The sequence below is a fragment of the Ochotona princeps genome, chromosome 24, assembly GCF_030435755.1.
Source record: "Ochotona princeps isolate mOchPri1 chromosome 24, mOchPri1.hap1, whole genome shotgun sequence".
NCBI lineage: Eukaryota > Metazoa > Chordata > Mammalia > Lagomorpha > Ochotonidae > Ochotona > Ochotona princeps.
Genome location: NC_080855.1, coordinates 28,655,531 through 28,682,080, shown reverse-complemented (window position 1 = coordinate 28,682,080; position 26,550 = coordinate 28,655,531). Strand labels below are relative to the sequence as shown.

The 26,550-nt window shown below is 57.0% G+C and overlaps 2 protein-coding genes across 3 annotated transcripts in view; one reads left to right on the top strand and one right to left on the bottom strand.

Moving 5' to 3' along the window:
• The window catches only part of CASTOR2 (cytosolic arginine sensor for mTORC1 subunit 2), a 36,748-nt gene extending 16,793 nt beyond the window's left edge, over positions 1-19,955 (top strand). Inside the window, exons 2-9 of the mRNA XM_004587017.2 lie at positions 12,860-12,930; positions 17,393-17,586; positions 17,702-17,834; positions 18,198-18,321; positions 18,531-18,644; positions 18,899-18,981; positions 19,163-19,257; positions 19,438-19,955. Of these exons, the coding sequence (XP_004587074.1) occupies positions 12,860-12,930; positions 17,393-17,586; positions 17,702-17,834; positions 18,198-18,321; positions 18,531-18,644; positions 18,899-18,981; positions 19,163-19,257; positions 19,438-19,503 (880 nt within the window). The 3' untranslated portion in view covers positions 19,504-19,955. The remainder of the gene's footprint in view (positions 1-12,859; positions 12,931-17,392; positions 17,587-17,701; positions 17,835-18,197; positions 18,322-18,530; positions 18,645-18,898; positions 18,982-19,162; positions 19,258-19,437) is intronic.
• The window catches only part of RCC1L (RCC1 like), a 31,748-nt gene continuing 23,978 nt past the window's right edge, over positions 18,781-26,550 (bottom strand). For both annotated transcript variants that reach the window (XM_058680477.1, XM_058680476.1), the window contains exon 12: positions 18,781-18,792. The gene's annotated coding sequence lies outside the window, so the exon portion shown is untranslated. The remainder of the gene's footprint in view (positions 18,793-26,550) is intronic.

Here is a 26,550-nt window from a genome sequence, read left to right as displayed (position 1 = left end):
CTGACATAGAATTCAGGGGGCCCAAGCAGCAGCTCACCCCACTACACCACAGTGCCGGTCCCTATCGTGACTCCTTTATTTGAAAGAGAGAAAGGGAGAGAGATCTTTCAGCCACTGGTTTACTCCCTAAATGGCCACAGCAACCAGGGTGCGGAGTTTCGTCCAGATCTGCCAAGCACTGGCCGTCCTCCACTGCTTTCCCAGGTGCATTAGCAGGGAGCCGGATCAGTAGCAGAGCAGCCGGGAGCATTGTGATGTTTTTGCCTCCTGCAGGTGGGCGGGCATTGGCTCCCAGGCCTTCTGCTCATGTTGTTCACAGTTCATACCGCGATTCCTAGCTTGGTGCATGGACCTCATCCTGCACACGTGGGAATGTGCCAGGAGCCTTCTGAAAATCCCAAGAGAATGTGTATGCTGAAAAAAACCAGTGCTGAGTGTCTTTCTTTCTTTCTTTTTTTTTCCTTTTTTTCCTTTTGCACCAAAATAAACCTGACTTCTAATTCTACATTTTTCCACGAACGTTTGCAGCACCCAGGTATTTATAGGCAAATGCTTAGAAGCAGAATCCAGGCTGGAGCGTGCCAACCTGGGTCACATCCTTGGAGGTTGCCTCCAGCAGGGAGGAGTCCCTCTGTCCCATCAGCCAGTCAGTGAGCACACACTCATGTGGGACCCCCCAACACCCGGAGACGTCCATCACTGTCCCCTGGCTGGGGGCTGTCGGTCTTGTTCTTTCAGACTCCCAGCCGCTTGGCAGTTCTCTGCTCACCCCTGGGGCTGCAGGGTTCCAGCATCTTTGACCTACATCATGCCCTGGAGTCAGAGCCCAGGTGCACCTGCTCCTGTCTGGGACAGCAGCTCAGCCCATTCCTTGGAGCTGGGTTTCCCCCATCAGGGGCGGTCCCCTCCCAGCTCCAGGAATGTCCCCTCTGGAACATTGGGTCTTGAGTGTTCCCAACTTCTCTCTGTCTCTGATTCTTGCTGCTCTTAGTTAACTCCTCAGCAAACTGCAGATACTGGGAGCAGCTGGGCCAGCAGCTGCCTTCAGGATCTGCCTGGAGCATGGAATTCACCATGGCCCAGAGACAACTTTGAGATTCCTCCCAGTCCTGGGGCAAGCCAGCCCTCTGCCAGCACTCACTGGCCCCTGAGGGTCCCAACTCCTGTGTGTGGGCAGATAGGGCGTTGGCCCTAGCAGGTCAAGCCCCCTGCTGGCCCAGGCAGCTCCTGGCTAACTCCCAGCTCACAGCGTTTAGCAGTGTTGACCTCTCTGCACCTCAGTTTTGTCATCTATAAGATGGGCTTAAAAGGCATTGGGTTCTGATGATTTCCTGTTGCTGGAGCACAGGACTCCTTCGCCTTCCTTGCTCTGACAGCATAACACGTGATCTGGGAGCCCTTTTTTTTTTTTTTTTTTTTGCTGTGGGATATGGAGCCAGCGCTGTGTTATAGGAGGTTAAGCTGCCGTCTGTGGTGTGAACATCCCTTATGGACACCAGTTAGAGTCCTGGCTGCTCCACCTCTAATCTGGCTCCTTGCTTATGGCCTGAAACAACAGCAAAGGATGGCTAAAGGCATTGGGCCCTGCACCCACATGGGAGACTCGGCTCTCAGCTTCGCCCATTGTGGCCACTGAGGGAATGAACCAGTAGATGAAAGAGCTCTGTCTCTCCTTCTATCTGCAAATCTGCCTTTTCAATAAAAGCAATACCTGCAGAATTTGATCTGAAGCCCTGGAGCATCTCTAAGGAGTCGCTGGACCTTCACCCACCTACTCCAGGCAGCTGCCAGAGAGGGTGGGGGCGTCTGGGAATTTGTGTGACCCGGGAGGGGGCCTAGCACCAACCTTGCAGCAGCAAATATCTGGATTTGTGTCTTGTCTTGAAAAACTGGAAAATCGGGCAGCGCAGGGTGCTCCTAGCAGGTGTCTGGTGACTGGTGAGGAGCAGGTGTGATCTCTGCCCCCTCCCCCACGCCCCCACACACACTGAGACCACAGAAGGGACTCACTGTGTTGCCACTGTGCTGACATCAGCCTGTTTAGGGGGGTTACAGGAATGTATGTTGCCACCATTCTTGAATGTACAAGGAAGGAAAATGGGGAAGAGGATACACCTGGTGTTTCTCAGCACATCTCCATCCTGGTCCCTTCGCTCCTGACCCAGTGCCACTGCCTGAGTGGGGCCCCACCCCAGCAGCCGCTGACCGGAGCCTCACACAGCCAACTGACGCCAGGAAAAGAGAGAAGGCTCGGCAGACTGCACTGCTGGGGGTCACCATGCTCCTGTCGGGGCAGGGGCAGCATGTGACTTTGGGCAGATCCCAGGTCTATCCAAGTAACCAAGGGTCTTTAGGGACACCCTACTGGCTGGCCTGGGACTGAGGGATTCCTTTGACAAGTTCTGGGGTACAGGAGGACTTCTGGTACTGAAGCTGGGAAAGCCCCAGACCATCAGAACCTGGTACCCAGATGGCACCTGTGCCCTGCATCCACACAGCCCTACAGGGCAGCACTCAGCTGTGTCTCTCTGCTCACAGCCAGCAGGGCCGTGGTCTGTAACCTGTAACTCGGGGTACAGAACCTCCCCACCCCCCAGCATGGTTTAGCACTCAGAGAAGTGAATTTAAGACTTTTAAGTCCTATTTATTTGAAAAGAAAAATAGAGATCTTTCATCTGTTGCTTCACTCCCTAGATGGTTGCAAGTCCTCGGCCAGGGGGTCCAGACACTAGGGACATCTTCGGCTGCTTTCCCAGGTGCGTTAGCAGGAAGCAAGCAGCTAGAACTCAAGCCAGCGATAGATGTGGCATCGATGTTCAGGGAATGCCGTGGTGCCTTCCCCACAGCTGCCCTGGGCACAGGGTGAGGCAGCCACCCCAAGAAGGGTCGAGAGAGAGACCCTGAAGTCACCCCTGGCCTGGCCTACAGCTAGGCCGTCGCCTGGGGAGGCCACCAGAGCCCGGCCCAGAAGCTTTCCAGAAGGGAAGCTGTATTGCAAACCCCAGCTCCAGCCTTAGCACCAGCAGTCAGGGCTGCCGTCCTGCCCCGAGCCCTGTTCCTCCCACTTCCCTGCAAGGCATGGCAGCTTTGTTGGGCTCCCCTCCCACTCGGCCAGCTGGAGCCCTTCTGAAGGCCCAGTTACGTACAAGGAGGCCACATTGATAGCAAGCATAGAGGAGGAAACCAGTCACCAACACAGGGAGTGACCTCCCCATCCCTAGGGGTATGTAAGTGGAAGCTACATCACAGCACAAAGCAGCCTTAACGTTTTGATTCCACGCTTCCCTGCACTCCTGCTGCCCCTGCCTGGCTGGCCCAGGAAGATCACTCCTTTTGGTTTTTCATAGGGACCTGTGGTGAACTGTCTCACAGATTAAACAAGCCAGCCCTGTGCTGGATTATTGGGGTGGGTTGCACCTGCCACCCTGACTCTACGGCTCCCCACACCCCTCTGATTCCTGCACCCGAGGTAGGACGTTCAGCCGTCACAGAGCTCAGGACCTGACCCATGCTGGTGGTGACCCAGGATCCCCGAGCAGGGCCGCGCTCCACTGGGTCAGGCATCCGAGAGTAAACAGATCAAGTTTCCAGCGCCGGCTGGGCGGCTGGGCCGTGCACAACAGGCGGTGGCAGGAAAGCTGAGAATGCTCCTCTCCAAGATGATTCAGCTCCTGCCCCCCCCACCAGGCCCAGGCTGTGCCCCCGTGGCTGGCGGGAGGCCAAGGCCCAGAGGGAACAGAGTAGGGTTTTTCGAGTTGGACTGGAGTGAGGTTCTAGTCCATTCCACCAGGGTGAGGGTGGGTGGAGGAGGGGAGGAGTTGCCAATGGCCTGTCAGACCGCTCTGGACTCAGTTTGCTCAGTTTATAAAATGGGGACCCATCCTCTTGCCCTCAGAGTGCTGGTGGCAGAAGGAAGTCTGAGAGGGCATAGGGAGGGGCCGGTGGCAGTTGGTGGTTGGAGGCAAGTTGAACCCAGTCCACTGGAGGGCATGGGGGCCAGCCAGCCTTGGCACGGGAAGTGAGGAAGGTAAGGGCTCAAGGAGGAGGAGGTGATGGGAGTCAGGCATAGAAAAAAAAAAATTTTTTTTTTCTTTAGGATGGAGGAGGAAGAGGCAGAGGAGGAGGCAGGTGCTCCGAGATGCCCAGCAGAAGGGCCTTGAAGGGTGGGCTGTCCGAGGTGATCTGAGAGGGGCTCCAGCAGCAGGCCCAGGACTTGGGGAATCTAGGCTGTGAGCCAGGGCACCCAGCACCCCTACATGGGAGCAACAGGAGACCAGGCCAAGGCAAGCTGGGCGGACACTGGAGGGAGCAGGTACCAGGCCAGCGTGGGCAGTGGCGCTGGAGTGAGTGATGGCTCAGAGTCGCCCTCCCGGACCCCTCCCCACTTTAAGTCCCACAGCCTTGGGATGGCAAAACCCTTGGGAATACCGACTCCCCAGGACCTGGTGGGAAGGTGGCTTTTGGCTAGTGGTTGTCGCTGAGTGACAGCAAGCCAAACTATTTGCCCTTTCAGGGGTGAGAGACCATGTGTGTGCGCATTCAGCTGCCCTGGGGGTGGGGCAGGTAAAAGAATCCCTGGCCTGCCTGGGGCCATGTCTGCCAAGGAACACTGACTTCCACCCCGTCCCCAAGGATGGGGAACTGGTGCTGCTCTTGGTGGTGGCGGCAGGGGCAGGCTCAGGAACTGGTCCGAGATGAATGAGGAGCCCGCAGGCCATGGGCCACGCGAAGCCAACAGCATCATTTGGTGTGCAGCCCTGCCAAGGCCCCACATGGGGCACTCAAAATGCAGCACATCTATGTAGCAGGATGATTTTTTTTTCTTAAGCAGATAATTTTGGGCCTGGCGTGGTGGCCTGTCGGTTAAAGTCGTTGCCTTGAATGTGTCAGGATCCCATATGGGTGCTGGTTCTAATCCCGGCAGCTCCACTTCCCATCCCGGTGGCCCCACTTCCCATCCAGCTCCCTGCTTGTGGCCTGGGAATAGCAGTCGAGGACAGCCCGAAGTCTTGGGACCCTGCACCCACGTGGGAGACCCGGAAGAAGCTCCTGGCTCCTGGCTCCTGGCTTCGGATAGGCTCAGATCTGGCCATTGCAGTCACTTGGGAAGTGAATCAGTGGATGAAAGATCTTCCCTCTCTGCATATCTGACTTTGCAATAAATAAATATACATACACATATATATATATATTTTAAAAAAAGGTAATTTTGCACAGCCCTCAGATGATGTTCCATGTGCCCATATGGCTCTGGGCAGAATGAAAAAAGATAAGTCCCCACACCCGGCTAAGACTCCAGAGCTGAGCTTCCAGCTCAGGTTCCGTCCCCAAACTCCAAAGTATTGACTGCTGTTTCTGGGGCAGCCCCAGTGCAGGGTAGCTAGAGGCTGCATTAATGTGGGGGGTGACTCCACGGTGAGCCCCCACATCACCCAGCAGCCCAGGCCAGACAGGAGGCAGAGGGGGAGATATGGTCCCAGGGCCAGCCCTGCCTGTATTTCCCCGGGATCCTGGTACCTAATTCTGGGTTACTGGACCCTCTGTGGCCACTTCTTCCGGGCAGCCCTCTCAGTTCACACCCTGCTTCTTGCTGAGGCCTGCAGTGCTGTGGGGCCAGGTCCTGCATGCCTTTCTGCCAGATCCCAGCCCCCCTCCCCACCTGCCTTTTGACCCAGGATCCCTGGCGCCAGGACACACCTGCCACCCTCACTCTGGCACAGTGGCCAACCTCACGCAGTCACAGGCCCTCACCCAGTCCTCTACATGCCTGGTTCTCTGTGGAGGGTGTTAACTGTGCTATCTGCACACGGAAGCCACTTCAGCTGGTGGCTCATGGCCTCCCCTCCTGACCTAGGAGATGCCGCGTTTTCCCCTCCCTCGCTCTTTGAGGCTCTTTAAAAAACGAAAAAAAATTATTTTTATTGGAAAGGCAAGATTTATAGAGATAAGGGGAGAGAGAGATCTTCCATCCACCAGTGCAATCCCCAAGTGGCCGCAAAGGCAGGCCAGAACTGAGCTGATCAGGAGCCAGGAGCTTCTTCCAGGTCTCCCACGAGTACAGAGTCTTAAGGCTTTGAACCGTCCTCAGCTGCCTTTCCAGACCAGAGGCAGGGAGCTGGATGGGAAGCGGAGCATCCAGGACATGAACTCGTTCCCATATGGGTTCCTGGCACTTGCAAGGTGGAGGATTAGCCAATCGAGCCATTGCACCAAACCCTATCCACTTTTCTTTTTAAGAGCTCCTTCTTTAAAAGGCATAGTGGGCCCAGTGCAATAGCAGGGCAGTTAACTCCTCGCCTTGAACACGCCGGGATCCCATATGGGTGCCGCTTCTGGTCCTGGCAGCTCCGCTTCCCATCCAGCTCCCTGCTTGTGGCCTGGGAAAGCAGTCGAGGACAGCCCAAAGCCTTGGGACCCTGCACCCGCATGGGAGACCCGGAAGAGCTCCTGGCTTCTGGCTTCGGATTGGCTCAGCTCTAGCCGTTGTGGCCGTTTGGGGAGTGAACCATCAGACGGAAGAACTTGCTGTCTGTCTCTCCTCTCTATATGTCCGCCTTTCCGATAAAAATAAATAAATCTGGGCCCTGCGGCATGGCCTAGCGGCTAAAGTCCTCACCTTGAACACACCAGGATCCCATATGGGCTCCGGTTCTAATCCCGGCAGCTCCACTTCCCATCCAGCTCCCTGCTTGTGGCCTGGGAAAGCAGTTGAGGACAGCCCAAAGGTTTGGGACCCTGCACCCATGCGGGAGACCTGGAAGAGGTTCCTGGTTCCCGGCATCGGATTGGCGCGCACCAGCCCGTTGCGGCTCACTTGGGGAGTGAATCATCAGACGGAAGATCTTCCTCTCTGTCTCTCCTCCTCTCTGTATATCCGGCTTTCCAATAATAATAAATCTTTAAAAAAATAATAAAAAATAAATAAATAAATCTTTAACCAAAAAAATGACATAGCAATAGGAAAGAAAGAAAGCAGCTTGGATCCACTGGTCTACTCCCAAAATGCCAAAGTGAAGCCCGGGAGTCAGAAATCCGTTTCTGATCTCCCCAGCATGGGTAGCAGGAACCCAAGCGCTTGGGCTGTCACCTGTTGCCTCCCAGGCACACTGGGGAGGGAGCTGGGTTGGAGCAGCACGACTGGGACTGTGGACTTCCCAAGGGGTGGCCTTAGCCTGCAGCACGTGACAGGGCCTGTTCCTTCTAGCTGCATTCCGCTCTGGACGGAAGCATCACACAGGGCCATCATACTTGGGGACTTAGGAATCTATCTGCCGTGAAGGAGCTGTGGTTCCACCCGTGTGCTGCCTGCTGGGGACTGCCCATCTGCCTCTTGCCTTCCACGCCCGCCACTGGGCAACCGTGGCGCAGTTATGGAGACCCAGCTGTCGAAGAGTTCTCCTGTTAGGCATCTGTAGAGGCCAGGCACCTCTTGACAGGAGAACAGGCTACACGTGGGAGAGGTGGCTGGCTGTGCCTGCCCTCAACCAGTGAGCATCAGTCTTGCCGTCTGTGAAATGGGACTCGCAATATTGTGCTAGGGCCTCCAGATCCTCAGATTCAATCCACTATAGGGCAGAAAGACTCAGGGAAACATCACTCCAGAAATTCCAGAAAGCCAAACCGGAGTTTCCCAAGTGCTGTGCCATGCAGGCCTGCTTTTGGGTTTTGATGTAAAGTCGACAAGGAGTATGTCTAGGTTCAAGTAACCAGCGTACCGCCATCCAGAAGGGTCTGGGAACCGGCAGTGCTGATATCTCCAGGGGTACAGGCACCACCTGCACCCCTGGCCATGGGTGCCAAGGGACCCATGGGCACTGATTAGGCACATGTGCTAATCAGGGCACCTGGGGGAGAGCAGCAGGTGGCCCGAGCGCACGCATGTACACACACACCCAGCCCTGGAAGTGATGGATGAATAGTTAGTTCTGAGACAGGTATCGGCATCCCAGGGAGCCCAGCAACTGGAGGTGGGCTAGGGAAGATCTGGAATCTGCAGTCTTTTTGGTTTATTGGTTTGAAGATTTGCTTTATTTTACTTCAAAATCAAAATTACAGAGAGCCTCCGTCTGCTGGTTCACTCCCCAAATGGCCACAGTGGCTGGAAGTGGGCCAGTCCAAAGCCAGGAGCCTGTAGCACCTTCTGTTCTCCCTCATGGGTGTAAGAGTCCAAGCCCCTGGGCCACCCTCCACTGCTTTCCCAGACCGTTACCAGGAAGCTGGATTGCAAGTAGAACATCTGGGACTTGAACCGGTACCCATATGGGATGTCGGCACATCAGGTGGATTAGCTTGCTGTACCACCACACCATCCCCGAAATCTGTGGTCTTTTTGCCCTCAGCTCCGCCAACTCCATCCCCACCTTCCCGATTTCCCCGTGGGCTGCCCCACGCCACCACCACACTCATTATCTGATTGATTTTTTTCTAATTGTCTGTAACAGCAATGAGTTAATTTCCCATCTTAGAACAAAAGAAATCTCCCTTCTAAGTGTGAACCAACACGAGGGCTTTCTTGTAACGACAGCCCGACACAGCCATGGCATCAGCTTGTCGGAGATGGGAGGAGTGAACTGTCAGTGACACAGGGACCTGCCAAGGACCCAGGAGAGACCCAGGAAGAGGCTGTGGCTGTCTCGGAGGAGGAAGCCGGATGTCCACCGTCCCTGCTTTCCCACACAGGCCAGCAGGAGGAGGAGGAGGCCTGATGTACCTGCTGTGCAGGAGACGCCTGAGCCAGGGCAGCTGTCAGGGACAGGGTGTGCAGTGTCGGGAAGCACCTTGTCCCACCAACACTGTGACAGGTCCAGACAACATGGATGCCACTTCTACAACAAACAGCTGCGGGGACCAGCACTGTGGCACAGTGAATAAAATTGCCACATGTAATGCCAACATCCCATATGGGCACCTGTTTGTGTCCCATAAGCTGTTCTTCCAATCTAGCTCTCTGTTAATGGCCACGAAAAAGCAGTGAAAAATGGTCCAAATCACCTACATGGGAGACCCGGATGAGCCCTGGCCGTTATGGTCATCTGGGAAGCAAGCCAACTGATGGAAGATTTTCTCTCTCTTTCAGATAAATAACGTTTAAAAAAAAATAAGAATGAGGGTAAAAGGCTTGGGGCAAGCTCTGTGGTGGAGTGGATTAAGCCACCTTTTGGAACGCTTGCATCTCCTGGTGGAGTCCCTGGGTCAAGCTCCAGCTTCTTTCTATAACACACTTGGGAGGCAGCAGGTGATGGCTCAGGATCAGAGGCCCTGTCACCCACGTGGGAGATCCAGGTGGGAACTCCGGCTCCTCGCCTCAGCCTGGCTCAGCTGCTAGGTTTTGCAGCTGTTTGAGAAGTGGATCAGTGGATGGAAGATCTCGCTTGTCCCTTTGAAATAAATAAACATGTCAGGGGAAAACAGAATAGGACGAGGCTGTTTCCAGCTCCCTGGCCAGAGTTCCCACTGGGGATATTGGTCGGGCAAGGGAAGGCATGTCAGAGCAACAGAGGACACCAGGGGTAAGAGGGAGGCTGAGCTGGTGACCAGAATGGTGGTGACAGGTGTTTCTGGCAGATCTGCCCTCTGTGAGACCTTGCCTGTGCCAGGGTGCACATTTCAGGACAAGTATCTGACAGCTGGCAGGGCCAAGGGGGCACCAGCCCCAGGGGACGGGTCACTTAAACAACTTATTTATCCCCAGCAGCCACACCTGCTGTCTGCTCGTGTTTGTGTCCTGCAGCCACACGGGTTCCTGGGCTCTGTTCCCAGAGTGTCCCTTCCAGCCAGGACGGCCTTGGGAATGAGCATCACATCCACAGTGCTGGCTCCTTGAGAGGCTGAGGGGCCCCCTCCCTACCCAATCCAGGCAGCTGAGGATTAGGGTGGGCAGTGCTCCAGAGGCTGGCTCTGAGCCCACAAGGGTCCCCAGGAAGAAACCAGGCCCAACAGGTGACTGCCACCTACTAAGGCACTGTGACTCGGCTACGGATTGCCTTGGTCCTGGCAGTAGCTACAGTGTTTCATTGGAAAGCCCAGGCCTGCAAGGAAATGAGAGACTCCCTTTGTTGGCTGAGCAGATCAGAGGGGGGCACCCAGAGCTGCCACAACACTGCCCCAGCCCAGCGGAACTGCCACAACACTCCCCCAGCGCGGCCTTCTCCCTCATGCCATATTTAGCAAGTTGCCTTTCATGTTCAGCAAGTCAGCCTTGGTTTTGTAACCAAGAGGCCAGGCCGACCTATCACCCCCAAAATTGTCCGGAGCCTCTCTGCCCAGCTCCTACCTATCCCCTAACAGCTGCAAGTTCATTCTTTTGTTTAAAAAAAAAAAAATTATTTGAGAGGCTAGTATTGCAGGTCAAGCTGTCACTTGTAGCACAGGCAACCCATGTGTGAACACTGGTTCAAATCCCAACTGCTCTGTTTCCCATCTGGCTCCCTGCTGACGTGCCTAGGAAAGCAGCAGAAGATGGTCCGAGTCCCGGTCCCCATCACCTACATGGGAGACCCACATGGAGTTCCTGGCTCCCGGCATCAGCCTGGCCGAGCCTCAGCTGTTGCAGTGCTTTGGGGGCTGAACCAGCTAATAGACATCTTTCTCTGTATCACTCTGCCTTTCAAATAAATAAAGCTTTTATTTAAAAAAAAAACAAATGAGAGACAAAGAGAGCTTCTATCCGCTGGTTCACTCTCCAAAGGTACACAATAGCCAAGGTTATGCCGGCTGAAGGCAGGAGCCCAGAACTGCATCCAGTCCCTCACGTGGGTGCCAGGGACCCAAGCACCTGTGGCTTGCCAGGTGCACATCAGCAGGAAGCTGGATGGGAAGTGGGGTCAGGAGTTGGCCCCAGCCCTCTGGTATGGACTGTGGGCATCCCTAGTGGCCACTTCACCTAAATGCCTGCCCTCCTCCTCCCTCTCCAGCTAGTGTGGCCTCTTCCAGGATGTCAGGTACACAGAACCATCACGAATCGACCCCCGGGAGCCACCTGTTGCAGGTGGTTTCCGTGCTGCGTCCCGTGAATCTGGGCTTCACTCCTGTGTGTTGTGACTGGAAGTCCCAGGGGTGCGCAGGCCCAGGTTTTCCCTTCGCAGCTGGGGACAGCACCTAAGGGTTGTCTCTGGCTGGTGGCTTGCAGTGATGACAGAGGCAGATAGCATCTGCCGGCTGGGCTCTGTGACGGCAGATGTTCCCTCCACTCTCAGGTGGACCTTTAGGCAGAACGTCGCCCACGTCACGTGGCCAGTATGCACTTGACTCTGTAAGAAACTGCTGAGTGGTTGTCCCGATGACTGGGCCGTTTTGCATTCCCGACAGCCACATGGAAGAACAACGTTGCCCCGTAGGCTTATGGGAAAATTGTTTAGTGTCTATTTTATTTGTATTGGGAAGGAGGAGTTACAGAGAGAGAAAGAGAAAGATCTTCCATCCACTGATTCACTCCCCAAATGGCCACAAGGGCTGAAGTTGGACTGGGCTGAAGCCCACGTGGGTGCAGGGACCCAAGCACTTGGGCCTCCTCCACTGCTTTCCCAGGTGCATTAGCAGGGAACTGGATTGGAAATGGAGCAGGCAGGATTTGAGCCACACCCCACCCCTGGGGATGCCAGTGCTACAGGCAGAAGTTTGGTCTATACCACAGCACCAGCCCCAGCTTATGTCAATATCAAGAGCATGTGTGTTCAAAGGGTGCCCTGAATGGAGGCACTTGGCCTGGTGGGAGACTCCTGTGTTCACTGTTGGAGTACTGAGTTTGAGTCCCTGACCCCAGCTTCCTGCTAATAGAGATGCTGGGTGATGGCTCAGGTGATTGAGTCCCTGCCATCCGTGACGTGGGAGACCTGTCCTGATACTCTGACCCCTTGCTCCTGCCCAACTCTTGTGGGCGTTTGGGGACTGGATCCAAAGATTGGGGTGCGTGTGCGTACTTCGGTGCCTCTCCCCCTCTGTCAAGTTTGTACATCACCTGACCCCTGAGACAAGGGCTGGGCAGGTTGATGAGAACTGCAGGTCAGCTGAGAGAGGAAGACGACCTTGAGGGAGGGCCCTTCAGTCCTGGGTCCTCATCCAGAGAGGCCCTGCGCTTACTGCTGAGGGAAGGGAGACCACGCCTGGCTGCCTCTCTGGCATCCTGTGGCCAATGGGCTTCACGCCCTGGGCGCAGAACCCATGCCAGGCAGCATACTGAAGGGCACCGATGCCAGAGAAGTGACTGCCTGCACACCATCACACTCGTGTCTGGGGGCAGGCAGCTGTGGCTAGACAGCAGAAAGCAGACACAGACACTGAGCGGTCATGACCTTCTGGTTCCTGGAGACTGGAAGTTGCACAGACCAACCCGGAACCAAGCCCTGAGCCCCATGCCAGGGTAGTCGTGGCTCTATTGTTGGGGGCGGGGAGGTAGAAGGCAGAGTCATTGTCAAGGGCGCTGTGTGGCCACATAGGGTTCGGGCCCACAAAATACACCAGTGCCCACACCCCTGTCTTCCGCAGGGGAAAAACCAGACAGGTCTAAACTGGGCTGGGCTGGGGTGGAAGGAATTCAGGCCTTAAGGCAACAGAGAACAAGTGGTCCCCTGTCTCCCTCTGAGGGAAGTGGGGCTCTCAGCCTCCTGTCTGGTGGGCGCAGGGACCCCGCAAATGAGGGGGTGCAGCAGGAACAGTCAGGACCTTTAGGCCTACCTGAGTCAGAACTGGAGGAACAGGCAATGGGGGCCAGAGGAGTAAACAAGCAACTTGCCCGAGACCTCCCAACACCCCGGGCTGGAGCTCTGCGTGGACTGGGTCATGGCTCTGGGCCCAGGGCTGCCATGGGGTGCCTGCTGAGGCTGATGGAACTCCATCTCTGTGTGTCCATCTGTTTCTCCAGGTGCAAGTTCTTCAGCCTGACCGAGACGCCGGAGGATTACACCATCATCGTGGACGAGGAGGGCTTCCTAGGTAAGCGCTTCTCCTCTGTGGACGCACTAGGCCACGGCCTGGGCTCTGCCCTGCTGCCCACTGCCTCTTCTGCGGCTTTGCCACAGAGTCAGCTGAGCACCCGTGTCCTCATCACCCTGTCCATCTTCCCTGATGCAGCCTGGGCCAGACAGCAGCGCCACAGGGGCCAGTAAGACTTAGTGTTCCTGAACGAGACAGAAAAGTCACAGCCAGGGATACTAGGAGGGCTCAGTGGCTTGCTCCTCACCTTGAACACACTGGGATCACATGTGGCTGCCAGTTTATGTCCCGGCTGCTCCACTTCCCATCCAGCTCCCTGCTGGTGGCCTGGAAGAGCACTAAAGGACGGCCCAAAGCCTTGGGACCCTGCACCTGCATGGGAGACGTAGAGGCGGTTCCTGGCTCCTGGCTTCAGATCAGCTTGTCTCTGCTGTGGCCACTTGGGGAGTGAACCAGTGAATAGAACATCTTCATCTCTGTCTTTCCTACTCTCTGTAAATCTGCCTTTCCAATAACAGTAAGTAAATCTAAAAAAAAAAAAAAAAAAAAAAAGTTGCATCAACTGGTTCATGCTCCCCCAGCCCCAAAATGACCTCACAGTGCTGGGGCGAACCAGGACCTCCATGCGGGTCTCCCACATGGATACAGGAGCCCAAACACTTGGACCATCTTGCACTACTTTCCCATTTGCAGGGAGCTGGATCAGAAGTGTCAGAAGTGGAGCTGCCAGGACACAAACTGGCATTCATCGGATGCTAGCATGGCAGGCAGTGGCTTAACACCCTGTGCCACAACACCAGCCCCACTCTTATTTTCTTTCGGGTACTCCTGTATCTTTACCAAGCACTAAGACTCGCATACTGTGCAGACAAAAGGAACCTAACCCCAAGAGACAGAATATTCTGTTTGCTCCACCTCCCACGACAAGGCTGCTCCCGGCCTCTTCTGGAGGCAGCAGGTGTAGGAAAGGTGAGCAGAGGGGACAGACGCGACTGGACTCGGTGTGCTGGTTCTGCACACCCTGGGAGGGAGGGGCCCAGGGTGCTTCCTCTGAGCACCCCCATGGGGCAAGCACCTGCTGTGTGCTGATTCTGCACCGACAGCCTCAAGGAACAGCCAGGGAGCCTCAGGGCCTGCCAGCAGGCTGCACTGATAACCGTGACCTTGCCTCTGTAGCAGGCTATGATGGTATAAGGTCTGTGTTGTGCTGTCCTGGAGACCAGGTGGGAGGGGGGTCCTTCAACTAGAGTAGCACCAAATACAGGAGCCCCTTGGGTTACACTGCTCATCCTGAGTGGAAAACATCATAAGGTAGAAACGCATGAGCTGCGCCTCACCCACCAAGCCCCATAGCTAAGCTCCGCCCACCTTGAGTGTGCTGGGAGCACTTCCATTGGCCCGCAGCTAGGCCTGCTTCTCACACTAAGGTGTGGCTGCCTCGCGCAGTTCACCGAACTCTGCATTGAAAGTAAAAGACATGAGGGTCATGTGGGAGTCCTTCTGCACCTGCCATCGTAAAGTCGAGAAATCATCAGCTGAACCATTGCACGTCGGGAACCGTGGGGAGCCGGACCCGCCAGTTGCACGTGTGTTGACTCATTTCCTCTCCACTCCTGGGCATCTCCTGGGCAGGGAGGAACATGGCGCTCCAGAGCTCAGAGACACGGGAGCCAGAGACAAGGAGAGCGGTGCCCCAGGCCAGCTGGCACATGCACAAGCAAGGAGGACTTCCTGGAGGAGGCAGGACTTGAGGCAAACTCAAGGAGAAGAATCAAGAGCCCCTCCCCCTAGGTGGAAGCCATTTGGGGCAGGGAAGGGCACGGGTCCCAGCAATTGGGACTCACTCGGCGTTTCTGGGGACCAGAGTGTGAGAAGAGGCTGGAAGGACCAGCCTGGAGGGCTCCCCAGTGGAGGAGCATGGGCAGTGGGGACGGAGCAAAGACCAAGACTCCAGAGGCACATGTCCCTGGGCCTGCTGCTCAGCTCGTGCCCTGACTTAGAAGCATCCCCATCCACACTGTAGAAGGTGCATGGGGGGCTTTCTAAACTCTGGCCCCTCCCAGGGACTCAAAAAGGAAGCTTTCGGTGACCCTCTGTGGTAGGCAGGAAATGCCAAAAGTGGGGTTCTGTGCAGAGGTAGACTGTTAAGCCAGGCTGGTCATGACAGGGGCGGTACTTGGGTGTGGTCCCCTGGGGACTTTTTTTTTTTTTTGAGATTTATTTGTTTTTATTGGAAAGAATTACAGAAAGAAGAGACAGAGATGAAGATCTTCCATCCACTGGTTCACTACCCAAATGACCATAACGGCCAGAGCTGAGCTGATCTGAAGCCAAGAGCCAGGAGCTTCTTCCAGGTCTTCCACAGGGGGCGGCCAGGGTCCCAAGGCTTTGGGCCATCCTGTACTGCTTTCCCAGGGTACAAGCAGGGAGCTGGGTGGGAAGTGGAGCTGCTGGGACACGAACCACCGCCCATATGAGAGATCCTGGCACTTGTAGGTGGAGGATTAACAGATTGAACCATCGCACCAGACCCAACTCTGCCTTCCAAACAAAAATAAATCTTTTTAGGAAACAATACTGGCATGAGCCAGCAGAGTTCCCTGTTCCCTGGAAAAGTTTGTAGAGGGTCTGGGTGCTCAGTGGACACAGTGTGGGGCTGTGCAGCACAGACCATGTGCTTGTATGTATTTCCATGTTTACTGAATGAGCAGTAGCTTGGTGCAGTGCAGGGCATTCCTGGGAACCCACCACAGCATCAGAAGTCTGTGGGTGGAAACAAGGGCTCTCAAGTTTGGAGTTCCATGGGGTACAGAGCTAGTCACGGCTCCACTTCACAGCCTCCCCAGTCACAGCTCCTTGTGTGTAAAGCAGGACAGAGATGGGTCAGTGTGACTCCTTCCTCCCTGCATGTGACCTGTCGGAAGGTAGAAAGGAGGAACACATTAAAAAGTCACTCCCTGGGGGCCCGGCGCAGTGGCCTAGCAGCTAAAGTCCTCACCATGAATGCACCAGAATTCCATATGGGCGCTGGTTCTAATCCTGGAGGCTCTGCTTGCCATCCAACTCCCTGCTTGTGGCCTGGGAAAGCAGTCGAGGATGGCCCAAAGCCTTGGGACCCTGCACCTGAGTGGAAGACCTGGAGGAGGTTCCTGGTCTCCTGGCTTTGGATTGGCTCAATTCCAGCCATTGCAGCCCCTTGGGGAGTGAATCATTGGACAGAAGATCTTTCTCTCTGTCTCTGCTCCTCTGTGTATATCTGACTTTGCAATAAAAGTTAATAAATATTTTTAAAAAATAATAAAATCACCCCCCTGGGTCCAGCGTGGTAGCCTAGAGGCTCTGGGCTCCTGGCTTTCCATCAGCTCAGATCCAGCCACTGAAAGAAATCACCCCCTGAGGGCCAGCATCATGGTGGTTAAGCAACCAGTATCCGGTATGAGCACCAGCTTGAGTCCCGGCTGCTCCATTTCTGATCCGGCTCCCTGCCAATGCACCTGGGAAGGCAGCAGAAGATGGCCCAAGTGCTGGAGTCCCTGATCCCACATGGAAGACCAGATGGAACTCCTGGCTCCTAAAACTGACCCTACCCATGAGCCCACTACTGGCTTAGGAGGGGCTGCCCCACTGTTTAAAGTGTCACCTTGGAGGGTTGGCCTGGAGCTGATGGGGAGAGGGTAGGATGGGCTGTGAGCACCCGTGGCCTCCTGCCGAGTTCTGAGTGCACCCCACCACTCACTCACCCCCACTCGGCATCGCAGAGCTGGCCTGCCGTGCATGCTTGTGCCGCTTTGTCTTTTTATAAACCGAAATTCTTTATCCGGGAGCCAGAGAGGCAAACATGCATGGAGAGTTCCTGGCCACTGATGGGCCACCGCCTCCAGATGCCCGCCATGGCTAGCTTTGTCATAGCGTGCATGGTCACGGACACCTGCTATGGGGTGGCCATCCCCCAAGGTGGGCAGTCAGGGCAGAAAGCCCTTGACCCTCAGGTTCCTAGGAGGGCCGTGAAGGACAGTCACCACCCACCCCAGTGTGGGCATCCTTGCTAAGACACCCAAGGCGCAGGCTTGGCTGCACTGGGAGGGAGACCCAGGACTCCCACCTCCACCCCAAGTTTGCAAGCTGCAGGTCTGTCCCCGTGGCCCAGTAGTGGCACACAACTCCCCAAGGGCTGTAAAGACCAGGAGGTAACATAGGACGTCAGGTTCCAGCCCCAGAAGCTGAGGCTGAGTATTGATAAGCTGCTTCCCATGGGCTCCAAGGCAAGCGCCTGTTTCATCTTGCCTGATTAACCAATGATAGCACTGAGGCCCAGAGAGGGACGGGCCAACCAAGATCACACAGCACGTCTGGGGTGCCAGAGCTGGCCGGTCTCAGCCCTGCGCTCCTCACCAGCCTCCAGGGATGCGCGGGGCCCCAGCAGTCACGGAGCCACCTTCTCTGTCTGTTTCCCGTTCCCCAGAGCTGCCCTCCTCCGAGCACCTGAGCGTGGCGGATGCCACCTGGCTGGCCCTGAACGTGGTGTCTGGTGGCGGCAGCTTCTCCAGCTCCCAGCCCATTGGTGTGACCAAAATCGCTAAGTCGGTCATCGCCCCGCTGGCCGACCAGAACATCTCCGTGTTCATGCTGTCCACCTACCAGACGGACTTCATCCTGGTGAGTATGTCACTCTCGCCACCAATCTCCTCCTGCTTCTGGGTGCGGGGACGGGTTGGGCTCCCTGCGGGATGCTCATGGCTCCACCTGCCTCAACCCACCCCACCCTCTGCAGGTACGCGAGCGGGACCTGCCCTTTGTCACCCACACCTTGTCATCAGAGTTCACCATCCTGCGGGTTGTCAATGGCGAGACGGTAGCCGCTGAGAGCCTCAGCATCACCAACGGCTTCGTGAAGCCCAAGATGGGTGAGTGGGGGGCGGGGCAGGGGCGGGGCAGGGGCGGAGCCCCACGGGTGCACAGGTTTCTGTCCTCCGAGCACCAGGCATGACCTGGCTGGATTCGGCTGTTCATGTCTGCCTGGGCCTGAGCCAGAGTTTGGGGAACAGGTAGGAGCGGAGCCGGATGGTGTGGGCAGGGAAAATCTATCCCCAGCAGCACATGCAAAGGCCCAGGGGCCCCTGGGCGGAGTCACAGGAGCACCACGGGCGGTGATGGAAGCTGAGAAGGCTCCTCTGGGTCCTGCCTGAGGCGGTTGCATCTCAGGACCCTCTTCCTGGACCACCCACGCTGTCCTGGCTGCAGTGTCCCTGTCTTTCTCCCTCCCGCAGTCCAGAGGCCAGTGATCCACCCACTGTCCAGCCCAAGCAACAGGTTCTGTGTGACCAGCCTGGACCCCGACACACTGCCCACTGTTGCCACCCTCCTCATGGACGTCATGTTCTACTCCAATGGGTAGGGACCCCAGGACTGCCGGCTGAGGGGGGGAGGCATGGAGCTGCCCTGGAAGGTGGCCTCATGGGACAGACGCCAGCAGCCCTGTGAAGTGTGGTGCCTGACCCCATGAATGCCACCCCATGTCGCTAAGAACACCAGGGAGGCAGGGCAGGGGGTGGGGACAAGGTTGTCTTAGTGCCCCTTCACCCACTCCCTGGCCCCCCCAGAGTGAAGGACCCCATGGCTGCCACTGGCGAAGACTGCGGCCACATCCGCTTCTTCTCCTTCTCCCTCATCGAGGGCTACATCTCCCTGGTGATGGACGTGCAGACCCAGCAGAGGTGAGAGGGGATGGGGGACTAGCACAGTGCCCGCCATGGGAAGGGTGTGGGGGACCACAGCCCCTGGGCCATGTGTGCCCGAATCCCACCCAGCCCACCCCACCCCCAGCTGTTTCCGTTGAGTGAATCAGGCCAGCTGCCCCCTTGTCTCAGCTGCACCTGAAGACTGGCCCTGCCTCATGGGGGGGAGCACCAGGGTGGGTGAGGGATGTATGGTTAATCTCGAGGGGGCCCCCCTCTCTCACCCCACGTAGGTTTCCTGGGAACCTGCTGTTCACCAGCGCATCCAGGGAGCTGTGGAAGATGGTGCGCATCGGCGGGCAGCCACTGGGATTTGGTGAGCCTCGCAGGGCACGGGGTCACACTAAGCTCAGAGGAGGAAGGCGAGGAGGCGGAAGAGGAAGCTAAGAGCCAAACCCCAGGGCTCTGGGGATGGGTGAGGGGTGGACACTGCCTGCTGAGGGACCTTGCAGGCGGAGCAGCCAGGCCGAGGCATCTGAATGCGCCCTGCCTCCTAGATGAATGCGGCATCGTGGCCCAGATCTCCGAGCCCCTGGCTGCGGCAGACATCCCTGCCTACTACATCAGTACCTTCAAGTTCGACCATGCACTGGTGAGTGGGGGCTAGGGGCGGGGCCAGCGCTGGGGGCGGGGTCCTGGGTCCATGGGGGCGGGGCAATGGCCGGGCTCTGGGCTCCCATTGGGAGTGGAGTTCGAGGGCGGGGGCTGGGGCGTGGTCACAGCTCACCTGCGGGCGGGCGGGCGGGCGGGCGGGTGTCCTTCCCCTGCCCAGGTACCGGAAGAGAACATCAGTGGCGTCATCAGCGCCCTGCAGGTCAGTCAGGCTGAGAAGCACTAGGAGCGTGCCGGGCCCGGGCCCAGCCCCCGCCCCAAGATCGTCCTCGCAGTATTTCTCCACGGACTGGAAAATCGGCCTCAGAGACTCCAAGGCAGGGGCCTCTAAGACCTCCCCGATTGTGACCCCTCCAGGCCTGGGGCCCAAGCCAAGGCCTCCCCCAGGCCCTCCTTCCTGCCTGCCCCAAGTCCCCAGGTCCTCCAGCCATGATCCCCATCCCTCCCCCTCCAGCCTCACCCCCGAAAAGATAAGCTGGGCTTGGAGGGGGTGGCCGGGAACCACTCATGGGTGGAAGTGGCAGCTGGGCAGCGTCTCCTGCCGCCTGGTGGCTGAGTAGGGCCGAGTGAGTGTGTGGACCCCTGGAGAAGCCTGGATGGCCTCAGTGTCCACCAGCTCTGTGCCCGCTCCCTCGGACGCACACAGCGAGACTGTGGAGAGGGACCCTGTCCACGCCCTCCCCTGTCAAGCCTCAGTCCTGGCCAGGAGGGAGTCCCAGGAGACCCAGCAGCCTGGAGTGCCAGCCCCTGTCCTCCTGCTGTCCCCTAGAGCCTGCTCGGGCAGGCAGAGCCTCAGCTCCCCTGACGGGGGCATCCCCAGCCTCCTAGATCTAGACCAGCACAGGGCTCCCCCATGGTCCTACCCCCCTGCCCTGTCCCCCACTCCCTGGGGTCATGCAAGGTCTCTGCCCCCAGGCCCCTGCCTGCCTGCCCCCCCTGTACCTGGGGCCACAGCGCTCAGGAGCATTTAACCTGGGAGGCAGCTTAACTGAGCCTTAATAGACGAACCCGTGCTTTGCTTTAGTTCTTTATTTAACGTACTTGTGCCCGGGCTGCTGCCAGCCAACGGTCTCGCTGCTGTTTTCGGGAGATGAAGCAGGGCGGGGCCTCAGGAGCTCCGCGTTACCTGCCCAGCACCGTGCCCAGGGACAGATGTGAGCAGTGACCCTCCCTGGTGCGTGGGGGCTAGGGGCAGGGATCTGGTACGAGCTGAGGGGGCCGGGGGCTTCCCTCTGGGCCTCCCAAGCCAGCCTGGTTCTGTCAGACCACAAGGCCACAGAGAGCTGGGCAGCAAGTGGCAGCCCTCCAGGTTGGGGAGCTCCTGCCCAGGAGGCCCAGGACCTGCTGTTTCGTTGATATTGGGGCCTAGCCGAGTTGGGCTGCTGCCGGAAGGTCAGAGAGGGTTTTGCTTGTTCCGCCAATGGTGGTCTGTGGGTCCTTCCGCCCCCTTCTCCCACCAGGGTGGGTCAGAGAGGGGAGCTCTTCTTCAGGCTCCCTGGGGGGCTGCGTGGGACCAGCCACTCCTGTGAGAAACCCACCCTTGGGTTTTGTGGATTTTTTGTTTGTTTTTGTTTTGTTTGTTTTGGATGAATTCATTCTTTTTGCACAAAAGCTCCCAAAATAAACCAAATCTTAGCTGTTGTCTGCTGGTCCCACAAGGTGGCCCTGGCAGTGGCGGAAGTGTCCCCCCCTCTGACCTCGGAAGGCCTTGCTTGTCCGTGGCTCATCCGTCGCTTTTTCGCCTCTCCTTCATGCCAGGCGAGCAGCAGCCCCTTGTCACCCCCTCCCTTGCCCCCCACCCACGGCGTATGTCCCTAGACCTCCTCGGACCTGTCCGCTGTCCACATCTATAAATACCTGTGTTTTATGTTGATAGAGCTGTATACTGTACATAGCATATATACTTGAGCAATATAGACGTTAATATATACTGTGTGCGCGTGGGAGTGGGCCCGCGCCTGCAGGCATGGTTTTCTGTTGTTGTTGTTGGGGTTTTTTTTTGTTTTGTTCTGTTTTGTTTTCCCAAGCCGCCGTCTATTTTACCTTGAAGTATATGGGCAATATGGTCACCAGAGAAGCCCAGGGAGGGTTCCTTGAGACCTGACCAGAGAGAAAAACGAAGCCAGCAACCCAAGCAGCCAGCATCCAGGGCCTGCCACGGCCTGGGCGTGAGTCTGGGCCCCCCACTGCCCCTGCACCTCCTTGTCCGCTCTGAGCAGAGGGCAGGGGACATTGGCCCTCAGAGTTTGGAATAGAACAGCACCCTCCGCACCCCCGCTCGGAGTTTCCCCCGCCTCCACACCCAGACCTGGTGACCTCGCTGCTGGCGGCTCACCTGGCACATGTGGTTTGGGTTTGTTTTGGTTTTTTGTTTTGTTTGATTTTTTTCTTTAACCTGCAAGCTTAGAGATCTCAGGTTCTCCTCCCAGGTCTCTTCCTGGGGACCGGTTGACAAAAGCGCGCGTGACCTTGATATTAGTGTGTGGGACCCCACTTCTTGGCCACAGGGGGCCCTGTGCTTCTCCCACACCTTCCTCCTGCTTATTTGTGTCCTCTGTGTGCTGTCACCTCTCTGTGGAATCCGCTTTTGGGTTGGGGCTGGGGGTGGCTTTCCCTGGGGCCAGCTACCCTTGTCTGTTTCCCATGCCACCTGCCATGGCCTGGCTTGCTGGGTGTGAGGGTCTCTCTGAAGCCCTTGGTCTCAGATCACCTGCCCCAGCCTGGCCCTGCTGAGGAAAAATAGGGAGGGGACACCCCCTGTAGGGTCTGCAGGGACAGGACAGGCTGCCGAGCCCCGAGCTGCCTGCTGAGCATCAGGGGCTCTGGTCAGAAAGGTCCAGGAGTCGGAACTCCACCCTCGCTGCTCACCTCCCCAGCCCTGCACCCTGCAGCCTGGACAGAGCCTGAGCAGGGACCACCCCTCTTCTGGTGATCAGGATCCTCTCCCATTCACCTCTCCGCACAGGGGAACCTCAAGCCCCCAACCTTGACTCAGCCAAGGTTCAGGCATGGCCAGCTCTGCAGCCCCTTCCTCTATCCAGGGAGGCCGCCAGAGCCTTGGCTCAAGGCACACGGCCGGGCAGGAGAGCCCCTGTTCTCCCAAGATGCCTCCCAAAGCACCAGCATCCATCCTGTCCCAGGCCTGGGCACCTTGGCTGTGCTGATCAGCCAGGGTTTAGCCTGGTAGGGCTTGATCCAGCTCCTGTCCCAGCCCTGACCCCGTCTACCTGACAGATCTCTTTAAGGACGCACCCCCAGCCCGTCCTGCCTTTTAGCTGGGTTTCAAAATCTGGCCCCAGGACAAGGAGGGGCCTTCCCGAGGGGTAGAATGAAACACTGGGACCAACAGGAAGAGGCCCCCCAACAGTGTCGGGGCGCCGGGTGTGGAGCTTATTGACCAAGAGTTTCCGAAGCTGGGGTCAGTCCGCAGCATCAGGCCCAGAGAGGCACAGTGGCAGCTGGGCAGCTAGGGGAACTAAGCAGGCACAGCAGACCCCGTGCAACCCTTTCCATGATGGGGCATGGTCGGGAGCTTTGGTCTCCAGGCCTCCCTGGGAAGGTGGCTGCCTTGGGGGGAAGGTGGAGATCGGGGCAGGTCTGTGGCACACAGGAGGCTGTGAGGGCTGCAAGTGCAGGTGGTCCCTGCCCCTGGGGGAGTCAAGGAGGCGGATGTGTGCATGTCTGTCAAACATAGGTGTATGTGAGCATGTCCGTATGCTAGAACATGTATGTGCGTGTACAGAGCTCACACCTGAGCCCAGGTATTCAGAGGCTCAGGGATAGAGGTGGCTGGGGGTGGAGATAGGGGGCTACCGTGGCAGGAAGCCTCACCCTGCTCCCACCTGACTGACCTGCCCACCTTGTCTTCAGGAGCACCAGGTGTCCTGAAGGCAAGGTCATGGGGGTAGACATCCCCTCACCAACAGGGACTCGTCCTAGCCTGGTGGGGGAGGACAGGAAGCAGGCAGAATTCAGGAGCCGACACAGTCCAGGCCCAGCCCAGTCTCCTTTGCACAGCTTAAGTTTACCCACATTCAGAAAAGCCAGAGTTGAGCAGGGTTGGCTCCCCCAAGAAAAGGGAAAAGAAAAATCCCTGAGTCCTCCTGTTGTTGCTCTATGCCAAAATCATTTCCGTTACCCTGAGTTGGGGAGGGGGATGCTGGCGGGGGAAGCTGTGTCTGGGGGAAGGCAGGGCAGGTGTGTCCTGGCCGCACCCCTCTAGCCCTCCCACCCACATGCCATGCCTGGGTCACCAGCAACAGAAGACACATCCACTGTCCCAGGTCTGGGGGGGAGGGGAACTGGTGGTCCCACCCCACCCCTGGGCCCTCCCATAAGCCCTCTAGACTCATGTACTGTATGATGGAGAAAAAAAAAGTACCTAATGTTCCCCCGCAAAAAAAAAGACAGTATATTTTGTACTTTGTAAAGTGTTCATTAAAATGAAGAAGAAAAAAGACGTGACGTGCGTCCGTGGTGGTCTGAACGTGTACGCGTCATTCCAGGCCTGTTTCCCATTCCCATCTTGCTGCCTTTCCCCATTTTGGGGGATGGAAGGGTGGGAGACACTGGCCAGGCTTCCAGCACAGCACCCTGGACCCCAGAGGTGGCACCTGAAGCCAGAGCATTCACCCAAGGCTGCCCCCAAGTCTCAGTGGCTGAGTTAGACATCTCCCATCTGCTGACTGACTCCCCAAATGGCCACAATGGCCAGAGCAGGACCAGCCTGAAGCCAGGAGCTTCATCTGGATCTCCCACACGCACAGAGGCCCAGGCGCTTGCGTCGTCGTCTGCTGCTGCTTTTTCCAGACCGCCAGCAGGGATCTGGATGGGAAGTGGAGCAGTGGGGACTCGATGCTGGCACCAACGGTGATGGCTTCCCTTGCTATGCCACAGTGCTGTGATTGCAACCAAAGGCTGGGTACTGTTACAAAGGAGAGTGGCTGACTCAGCTCGCTGTGCCACCGGTGACAAGTCCAAGACTGAGCAGCTCCATCACTCAGGGTCCTGGGCAGCGTCCCAACAGGAGCAGGGGCCTGGGGCGGCTGAGGGACTCAGGGTCACGCTGCTTGTTGTTACCGCAACTCCTCCTCGGGCAGCGGTGGAGCTGACCTCAACCCTCTCCCAGGGCTGTGACTCCAGCCAACACACAGACCCCTAAAGGACACACCTCAACTCCAACACTGGGCTGCGGCTGCCTCCAGGGCATTTATTCACACTGCCAGCATGTCAGGCCGCAGCCTTCGGTTCTCAACACTTGCCCACGTTTTCCTCACAGAATCACCCACCTGGGTGTCCTCCCAGTGTCTTCAAGGCAAGGGACTTGGGGGGCCTGAGGCTAATGTGCAGATGTGTGTGGTCCTTGACATTGGACATCACAGCCCCAAGGTGTCTACCTTACTCTGTTGCCAGGAGGTCCAGCCCTGATTTGCATGATTCCCAGCCTGGCTGGCATGGAAAGGAAGCTACACTAAGCAGGCGTAAGCCAGCAGGTGACAGTCACCTTTGGGGCCATTTTGGAGAGACTGGCTATCGCACCCACCTCTGGCAGTGGTTGGCCTGAGAGCCAGGCAGCCCATGCAGTTGGCCAGGGCCTTGGGGGATGGCAAGGTAGGGTAAGGGGCTGCATTTCTGCATTTCCATCCCCCATTTCTGTTTTTAACAGTCCCAGGATGGATTTTCTTTCCCAGAAACCCAGACCGGACATGCTAGGGGCAGGGGCACCAACGTATGAATGCACTTTGTGTTGCTACAAAAACTCCCTTACTTCATCCTGGCCCAGCCCTGGCTGTTGCAGCCATTCAGGAAGTGAACCAATGGATGGAAGATCTCTCAGTGCTTTGTAACTCTGCCTTGCAAATAAATTCTTTAAAAAATGATTGGGCCCGGCGCAGTGGCCTAGTGGCTAAAGTTCTCATCTTGGACACGCCAGGATTCCATGTGGGTGCCAGTTCTAATCCCAGCAGCCCCGCTTCCCATCCAGCTCCCTGCTTGTGGCCTGGGAAAGCAGCTGATGAAGGCCCAAAGCCTTGGGACCCTGCACCCGCGTGGGAAACCCGGAGGAAGTTCCTGGCTTCAGATCGGCGCAGCACCAGCCGTTGCAGTCACTTGGGGAGTGAATCATTGGATGGAAGATCTTCCTCTCTGCCTCTGTTCCTCTGCATCCCATATGGAAGCATCGATTCGATTCACATCTGCTCTGCTTCTGCTCCCTGCTAAGGTACCTGGAGGTAGCAAGTGCTGGCTCGAGTACTTGGGCCTCTGCAACCCCCATGGGAAGCCTGAGTGGACTTCTGGGCTCCTGGCTTCAGACTGGTCCAGTTCTATCAAAACTGTGAACAGTTAGGGAGCGAACCAGGGGATGGAAGAGCTCTGTCTCCTCTGTCACTCAGCCTATCAAATACTGAACTCATATATATCTGTCTAAGCAGGGCTGGCACATGGCCCCTACCATGAACTTAACAGGAGGCTGCAGCTTCCTCGTGGAGCATGTCAAACACAGCAGGAGCTGGGAACAAAGGCACAAACGCCAAGACCCAGACACGAAAGGGGAGGGCGTCTGGTCTGTGGCAGGAGCAGCCCAGGACCAACCGAAGGCACAACCCCCAGGATGGCTCCTACTATACACTGCCTGCTGCGTCCAAGGTCAAATTACTGGAGCTGCACCTGGATTAGTGTCTCATAGGAAAACTTTGGTACATCTAAAGTTGGCATCATGGTTTAGGTCAGAATAACAAAATATTGTTTTGGAGGGTTTTTTAAAGATTTTTTTTTTTAATTGGAAAGTTAGATTTACAGAACAAAAGAGAGAAACATCTTTCATCCACTGGTTCCCTCCCAAGGTGGCCACAACTGCTGGAGCTGCGCCAATCTGAAGCCAGGAACTTCCTCCAGGTCTTCCTTGTGGGTGCAGGGTCCCAAGGCTTTGGGCCTTCATCAGCTGCTTTCCCAGGCCACAAGCAGGGAGCTGGATGGGAAGCGGTGCTGCTAGGATTAGAACCGGTGCCCGTATGGGATCCTGGCACAGGCAAGGTGAGGACTTCAGCCACTAGGCTACCACACGGGCCTGAAGCAGGCCTGTTCCCAGGGGTCGGTGATACATTTTAGAGGGTTAAGCTGCTGCTTGGGACACCTGTAACCCATGTGGGAGTACTGGTTGGAGTCCTGGCTGCTTTGCTTCTGATGCAGCTCCCTGCTCATCCATCCTGAGAGGCAGCCGGTGATGGATGGCCCAAGTACTTGGCCCTGCTACCGCATGGGAGACCTGAATGGA